The sequence below is a fragment of the Notolepis coatsorum genome, assembly GCF_963971535.1.
Source record: "Notolepis coatsorum genome assembly, chromosome: 2".
Lineage (NCBI taxonomy): Eukaryota > Metazoa > Chordata > Actinopteri > Aulopiformes > Paralepididae > Notolepis > Notolepis coatsorum.
Window position 1 is genome coordinate 85,222,752 of NC_140166.1, and position 9,208 is coordinate 85,231,959.

Here is a 9,208-nt window from a genome sequence, read left to right on the forward strand (position 1 = left end):
GCGCTGTCAGGACAAGTGAAATAAGATACATAAGACACATACTCAGCGCCAGTGGGCTGAAACCAGATGGGGAGAAGGTGAGAGCAGTGACACAAATACAAACAGGACCTGCTCAGGTTCAATGGTATGGTTCAATATCTCGCCAAGTTCATACCAAATCTGTCAGATGTCAGGGCACCGTTAAGGAAGCTGCTTGAAAATGACAGAGTGGCACTGGGAGGAACCACAAAGAGGATTTCTTTTTTTTGGATCTTTTTCCCCCTCCTTTTTCCTCCGATTTTCTCCCATCCCAATGTTAGTCGTTATGCCAATTCCCAATCCCCTTCCTGGTCGCTGCGCACTTACCCCCCACAGTCGGTCTGGGAGAGTGGAGGCTATCACGTGCTTCCTCCGACACACGTCTAGCCAATCAACCGCTTCTTTTTCACCTGGCAGCGCGGACTCTCACTGAGAGCGTGTAACGTGTGGAAGGATCACACTACCGCCCTTAGATCCTATCCGCGCTTAGCAGGCGCCCCGACTGAACTGTAGGAGTCGCTGTTTACAACGACCCAGACCCACCCCGCCAGCTTCTCCCACCCTCTAATACTGCCAATTGTATTAGTGTGAACGGCCAGCCAAGCTGGTGACAACCCCGGAGCTGTGAGCTGGATTCGAACAGGCGAATCCAGCGTCTCCGGGGTTGGTGACAAACGCAATATCCGCTACGCCACCTGACCGCCCTACAAAAGAGAAGTTTTGAACAAATCAAACAGCTGGTCACTAATGCTCCAACCCTGAAGTTTTATGACATCAACAAACCAGTGACTATGTCAGTAGATGCCAGCTCAGAAGGCCTTGTAGCAGTCCTACTACAAGATGAGCAACCTGTAGCTTTTGGGTCTAGGTCTCTCACTGACTGTCAGCGCAGGTATGCCCAGATAGAAAGAGAGCTACTTGCTATAGTCTATGGATGTGAAAAATGCCATCAGTATGTTTATGGAAAAAGCATACACGTTGAGAGCGACCACAAGCCTTTGGAGAGCATCTTTAATAAGCCTTTACACCAAGCTCCTATGAGGCTACAGTCAATGCTGCTTAGGTTGCAAAGGTACAGCCTAAAAGTCACCTACAGGCCAGGCAAGGAACTTGATATTGCAGATGCTCTAAGTCGAGCGTTCCTGAAAGAGCAGAAAGAAGATCTATTGGAGAAAGACTTGGAAGTGAATATGATCACTCTGCAGCTGCCGATATCAGAGGAGAAACTGCACACATTCAGAACAGCAACGGCAGAAGACCCCGAAATGCAGCTACTAAAAGAAACCACACTCATGGGATGGCCGAAAGACAGAAGTGCTGTACAAAATGAAATTCAACCCTATTGGACATTTAAAGAAGAAATCTCACACGCAGATGGTCTGATGTTCAAGGGAGCGAAGCTCATTGTTCCGCAGCAGTTGAGACAAGAAATTATTAACAAAATCCATGAGTCACACTTAGGAATTGTTAAGTGCAAGGAAAGAGCCAGAGACATTTTATATTGGCCATGCATGTCTTCACAAATTGAGGAGATGGTATCTCAGTGTGCCATATGTAATGAGAACAGGAACAACAATCAGAGAGAACCGTTGCTCCCACACCCAGTACCAGACAGACCGTGGTCAAAAGTAGGGAGTGATCTCTTTCATTATAAGGGATCTGAGTTCCTGCTGTGTGTGGACTATTTCTCAAAGTTCCCAGAAATCACAAAACTGAGAGACACTACCAGTGGCAGTGTCATTGTCATTGTCGGACTGAAAACAATATTTGCCAGACATGGCATTCCTGATGTTGTCTTCACGGATAATTATGGTCCTCAGTATTCCAGTGCCGAGTTCAAGGACTTTGCAGAAAGCTGGGAATTCATCCACACCACGTCGAGTCCCGGTCACGCCCAGTCAAATGGGCAAGCAGAAAGAACAGTACAGACTATCAAAAATATGCTGAAGAAATCAGAAGGAAGTAATGGCGAACCCTACATATCGCTATTGGAGTATCGCAACACACCGCTGGAAGGTGTAAGACTATCACCGGCACAGTTGCTCATGGGACGGCGGCTGAAAGGAAAACTGCCCGCCTCAACATCACTGCTCACTCCAGAAGGAACTACATACGTGCGTAGGCAGTTGAGTGACAAACGGGAGAAACAAAAACTCTACTTCGACAGGCAAACAAAAAGACTGCCTGACCTACAAGCAGGAGAAAACGTCAGGGTTCAAAGAGGTGAAACATGGCAGCCGGCCGTGGTCCTGCACAAACATGACCAACCGCGTTCATATGTGGTTCGCACACCGGATGGGAGACAGTACAGGAGAAACAGAAAATACCTGAGACAAACGGATGAGAGAACTTTTCCATCTACAAATGAACAGGATGCTTACCAGAACATGGACTGTGACACCAGAGAAAATCTGGCAACACGCACACGTTCAGCAGAGAACACAGGTGTTGCAGACCAAACAGAGACACATGATGGACAATCTGAAACGCAGCCGTATCAGACTAGGTCTGGTAGACCAGTTAAACTACCTCCTAGATACAGAGAGTAACTGGAGTGTTTTCATATGCATGTTGTTGGAGTATTTTCATATTCAAGTTTTCGCATTAAGTGCTTTGCATTATGTCATGGTTCAAGTGGGTTTAAGTTACAGGATCCTTTAAAGTGAAAGTTGTCTGTGACTAACATTGTTATTTCATTTACAGCAGGTGGATGCTCTGAGTAAACATTTAAGTTGGGAAATGTTTGTTAAGTTTGTTTTTGGGAAATAGGACGTGTTAGCAAGAGTTCAAGCTAAACAAAGGTAGAATACTAAGTTCTGTTTGAGAAAAAAAAATATGTTAAAGAGAAGGATGTGGTGTATTAGGTTCGAGCTTGAACCTCTTTGATTGTCGTTGTTATTGTGACGTCACCAGGAAGGCGACACACACGAGTTGAACGTGAGAGACACGTAAGAGACAATGAATGGATGCAGATATACGAACGAGTCAATAAAGGAATCTTATTGAACCTCGGGTTAAGCCTCGTCAATATAACAACACCTAAAATGACTGAGCCACAGAGATTGCTATATACACCTCAACTCACCAAAATAAAAAAGACAACCGATAGCTGATTACATGTTCACTCCGCTGTCTGGCTCAAATGCGAACATTGATGATGACACCAAACACAGCACCACCCAAATGTGATCAGTCAAAACAGGTCCAGATACATAAAAATAAAACACATTGCGGCTAACGACGTTAAACAAGACCAATTTGAGTTATCCTCTGGCTCGCTGTAACTTACGTTAACTTGAGTTAAAGCAGACAGGGTGGGTTGTTCTAATTTAGCTAATTTAAAATAGCCTAAACCATAGCTAATCAACGAGCTGAGCAGTTAGCTATGAGTGACTGAGTACATGAAGGCTAACTAACGACATTATTACCTTTCAGTGTTTGTGGCTCATCCTCGGGATTTGCCTGCTTTGGTTCTTCTTGTGCTGAAGTTACAGCGACGCCATCGTCAGCCTCTCGCCTTTCTCTCCGTTTCTTGGCCATTTCTTGACTTAAACTGGTCTTCGTGTGTGAAAAATTGCAATATTAGCAAACCAAACTCCGACAGCTAACCGGCAAATTAATGTTCAGCTTGACAGTTACACGTTAGACAGTGTGAACTTTAACCTCCACACACGGAAACAAGAGGGCAGATATTCCCCTACAGCGCCCCTGCCGGATCTTTAGATCATTTCCCATTTCCAGAAGGGGCGAGGGCGAGCTAAAGTAGAATTATTATTATTAGTATTATTATTATTATTATTATTATTATTATTATTATTATTATTATTATTATTATTATTATTATTATTATTATTATTATTATTATTATTATTATTATTATTATTATTATTATTATTATTATTATTATTATTGTGATTATTATTATTATTATTATTATTATTATTATTATTATAGAGAGGTGAGTATGCAAAGGTTCATAAACCACAAACAACATCCAATGATACAAATAAAATGAATGCATAAAAAAAGGATAGAGAGAACTGAACACTTCAATAGTGATTCTAGCCAACCACCTTTACTAAGTAACATACGATTTCTAATCATAGAAATAGATGAATGTGCATAGGTAATTGATTATTTATATATTTTTAAATACATAATTGTTTCCTCCTGATTGCACCTCAACAACTTCTCCCCATCCTTTCCTCAAGCCATAGCCTGCCCCTAGCCTGTCCATAGCCTGCCCTTAACCTGCCCATAGCCTGCCCGTACCCTGCCCGTAGCCTGCCCATAGCCTGTCCTTAGCCTGCCCTTGGCCTGCCCTTAGCCTGCCCTTAGTCTGTCTCACATAAGGGGAAGCTACTTAAAATAAATAAATACAAAATCTGATATGCTACTTTATTCTACTGACACCAGATTATCAGTAAACCAAGAATTCTTAGTAGCGCCACCGGGTTGCATGCTCAAGTGAGGATTGGCCTGCCCTGAACACTAATGGTCCGTTCTTACCCAAAGCAGCCATGTCTAAATGGCCAAGTCTAAATGCCAAGTCTAGCAGCGTGGCTGCATTCAATTAATTTCCAATGTAGAGCAGTGTGTACCTCGTGGCTGCATGCACTCCTCTATATCGTAAATGAATTGAATGCAGGCGCGCTGCTAGACTTGGCTGCTTTGGGTGAGAACGGACCATACGGTATCAATGGTGAGACATCACAGGGCATTTTGCCAACCTTTGTGGGTCACAGTCTTTGGTGTTTATGGCAAGAGAGAGAGAGAGAGAGAAAACTGAAGATTGTGTTGTACTACCTGTTGTTTTGTGTGAGATGTTTCTGAGGCTGCTGTGGGCTCTGGGCGCTTCAGGTGTATGAAATCATCTATGTTCGTTCCACCTGCTCCACTGATCTAGCAGTCTAGCAGTTTCTCCCCTGAAGCATTGGCTGCTTTCCAAAACACTGGTGCTGGATTTTGACAGGTGGCTGCTGTCCAGGGTGCTGAGGGGTTGTTGGCTGCTGCAGTGATACATTTATCCTCACCAGGTTCCCCACATATAGTTGTGTTCTAGTGCAAGAGCAGAGGGAATATAGTAAGGCTGACCCTGCATAATGCCTTGTTTGCAATGCTTCCATAAGTGAAAAGGCAATATCACAACATGTGTGAGGTTGGATAATGTCATGCTAGCTTGTATTTAGCCTAATGGTTGTAATAATTTATTATGACATGATTGGTAGGGGTGTAACGATGCAACCTCACAGCAATTACGATTATTCAGGCAACGATTCAATGCATCATGAAATCTCTTCACTTGACCACGATTCGATTAGATTAATTTTCGATCAGATAATTCCCCCAAAAAATTTTGAATACACAAATGTGGCTGGGGGAAGTGATTCACTCAGCATGAATGGACTTTAGGCCAATAAAAACAATACAAAAAAAAAAAAAAAATTAAAAAGATTTTATTTTATAATGGCGGCTAGGTGGTGTAGTGGTCTAAGGCACTCGCCACCAGTGTGGAGACGCTAGGATTCGCGTGTTCGAATCCAGCTCTCCACATTGTTTTTCAGTTTGGCTGGTCGTCCGCAGTAATACACATTGGCCGTATTACGGGGAGGGAAAAACTGAAGGGTGGGGATCGAACGTTGTGAACAAGCGACTCCTACAAGTCGGTTGGTGCGCCTGCGCAGTAGAATCAGGAAGTGTCGGGGGCAGCGTGAGCCTCCCACGCGTTACTCCTCGACACTGAGAGGTCGAGCTGCGCAGGTGAAAAGATGCGACTGCTGTTACCTCAAGTACCGGAGGGGACTTGTGCTATGTATGACTTAGTCCTCACTGCAGCCGGCTTGTGGGAGGCAAGAAACAGCGTTCGTGACAGGGGAGGGTTGAATTGGATGATACGAAATTGGGATGGGAGAAAAAATATAGAAAAATGGGAGAAAAAGTGGATCAAAAAAAAAAAAAGATTTTATTTTATAATTATAATCGATTAATTTAGATTATAATCGATTCTAGCATTTTCAAATCGATGCAGTTGAATCGTCACATTAGAATCAATGCATTTAGATTAATCGATGCATCGTTACACCCCTACACCCCTGAACTGCTGCGGTCAGGCAAGCGATACCGGAGTCTCTTTTTTTTTTTGATCCACTTTTTCTCCCATTTTTCTATATTTTTCTCCCATCCCAATTTCGTATCATCCAATTCAACCCTCCCCTGTCACAAACGCTGTTTCTTGCCTCCCACAAGCCGGCTGCAATGTGGACTAAGTCATACATAGCACAAGTCCCCTCCGGTACTTGAGGTAACAGCAGTCGCATCTTTTCACCTGCGCAGCTCGATCTCTCAGTGTCGAGGAGTAACGCGTGGGAGGCTCACGCTGCCCCCGACACTTCCTGATTCTACTGCGCAGGCGCACCAACCGACTTGTAGGAGTCGCTTGTTCACAACGTTCGATCCCCACCCTTCAGTTTCCCTCCCCGTAATACGGCCAATGTGTATTACTGCGGACGACCAGCTAAACTGAAAACAATGTGGAGAGCTGGATTCGAACACGCGAATCCTAGCGTCTCCACACTGGTGGCGAGTGCCTTGCCCACTACACCACCTAGCCGCCCTACGATACCGGAGTCTCATGGCTCACAGAGAGACTCAGAAGGAGCTTCTATCCCCAGGCCATCAGGATGCTCAATGAACAATGAACAATAACAGAACATCAAATACACCCACAACACACACATCCACATGCACACACTCACTTTAAATAAACAACACACTGTAGCACCCACTTTACCCACTTTAGACACTAACACACTTTATATTTATTGGCATCAATCTCATGCACCTCATTGCACCTCACCACCACAAGGTGGCACCACAAGCTAAGCTATACCTCACCATTTCTACACTGTACTGTATCTGCATTGTATAGACTGTACATATACTGTATATATGTATATTGAACATTTTGTTTTGTTTACACTTGTTTACGTACTTGACTTTCTATTTTATACTTATATTATACTATTTTATCTTGTTATTTTATCTAGCACACTCAGGAGCAAAACAGAAAGAAGCATTTCATGCAAAAGTATTCTGTATTTCTGTATGACAACTAATAAAGAAACCTAATGATTGGGCATTCAGGTGCAGCCTTATAGTGACAAACTCACACGTTTACCAGGTCATTGCCTAACAAGCCCATCGTTTACCAGGCCTAACAAGCCCATCGTTTACCAGGCCTAACAAGTCCATCGTTTACCAGGCCTAACAAGTCCATCGTTTACCAGGCCTAACAAGCCCATTGTTTACCAGGCCTAACAAGTCCATTGTTTACCAGGCCTAACAAGTCCATCGTTTACCAGGCCTAACAAGCCCATTGTTTACCAGGCCTAACAAGTCCATCGTTTACCAGGCCTAACAAGTCCATCGTTTACCAGGCCTAACAAGCCCATTGTTTACCAGGCCTAACAAGTCCATTGTTTACCAGGGCATTGCCTAACAAGCCCATCAAATGCAGTCAGAGTTTTGCCGACTGAGCAAATATCACACACTGTCTTTCTCTCATCAATAGCTATTCATTTTGTATCCATTCACTCCAGTTCATAATCCTGATATTCAATATTGCAACGTGTCTCCTAGATATATGCAGGCACAGGATACTTTAATAATAAATATTAAAGGAACCCGCCATTATTGGTATCATTGTTTACAGAAAGTAAAAATTTCTATAAACTGCTCAAGCTGTCTTCCCAGGCGATGGGTGAATGGATATTGAATTTCCTTCTAAGCAGGACACAGGTGGTTAAAATAAGATAAGATATTCCTTTATTGATCCCCTTGGGGAATTTCGGGTGCCATAGCAGCACGGGGGAGGGGAGGTACAGGTATGGGCAGGGTAATAGCAGCATGGGGGAGGGGAGGTACAGGTATGGGCAGGGTAATAGTAGAAAGACATAATGATTTCTAACCCATATATTGTAAGCACTGGAGATACCTCGATTCTAGTTTTCCAGTAACAACTATGACATCAGCATTAGAATATCCGGTTCTCAAAATCCTAATCTCACTGAGATTGTACTCCTGAAAGAGTGATACTAATGGCTACCTCCAGCCAGGCCCGGACTGGCCATCGGGAGCACCGGGAGTTTTCCCGGTGGCCTGGCCTGCACAGATACAAAAAAAAAAATTATATAAAAAAAAAATATATATATATTTTTTTATTATACTTTTTTTTTTTTTTTTTTTTGCCAGGCCATTGTTTCTAGTTGTGGCAGTGGCGCGGCGCGATAGTTAGATAACCTAGGTGGGTGGGGAACAACCAGGATTTCACTGTCTGCGACAGAGTTGGAGAACTATCTGACTCTCTCTCTTACACACACAATGGAGCCGTGCTGCCGCTTGTGATTGGTGGAGGCGGGACCAGGCGATACAACTGATTGACAGCGGAGGCGGCGAATGGAATGGCAGATGGCACACCCACTTTTCTGAAAGGAGTTGTTGATTGATTGATTGATTGAAAACTTTATTAACAGATTGCAGAATGGGTACAATACAGTACAGCTCAATACACACAATTGTTAAGGGGATGCAGACCAGAGAAAGACTTTCGTCTTGTTTACATCAGGGTCCCCCATTTTCAATTCATCAGGACATATATGACATACATGACATACAGATAGACAGTACTGCTACATCTATACATTTATGACATACCAGATTTGCAAATACAGTACTGTTTGTGATACAAAAAGAGTACAGAAAAGGGAGTATATACATTTGACGTGAAATCTGTACATTGGAGGAGGTTGGGTGGGGTTGTGTGGTGGGGGTTGGGTAGGGAGGGGTTGGGGGGGAAACACTGTACAACTGTTAAATCTGACATTACAAAAAACAATATGTGGTGGTTATGATTGGGGCTGAAGTTGAATAAACAATGTATGAAAGAGAAAGTCTAAATAATTCAAAGATAATTCAAAGATTACACACCTTTGCCACATTGGCTACAAACATAATCACTGCAAAGTTATCAAAAAAAATAAGAATCTGATCAGACACAAGGGTTAAGTTGTTGTTCCCTTTCTAATTTCCTCAAAAACATCTAGTCTAGTTAATGTGATCAATATTATTTGACAATTGATGCTTTTTGTTGGAAATTTCAGTCAGTGAGCTCATACTTTGAGCTCATTTTATA

General features: G+C 43.1%; 1 protein-coding gene across 1 annotated transcript in view; it reads right to left on the reverse strand.

Moving 5' to 3' along the window:
* tmem41b (transmembrane protein 41B) overlaps positions 1–3,614 on the reverse strand; it is a 42,520-nt gene extending 38,906 nt beyond the window's left edge. Inside the window, exon 1 of the mRNA XM_084338196.1 lies at positions 3,447–3,614. Coding sequence (XP_084194322.1) covers positions 3,447–3,558 — 112 coding nt within the window. The 5' untranslated portion in view covers positions 3,559–3,614. The remainder of the gene's footprint in view (positions 1–3,446) is intronic.
* Between the last annotated feature and the right edge of the window lie 5,594 nt (positions 3,615–9,208).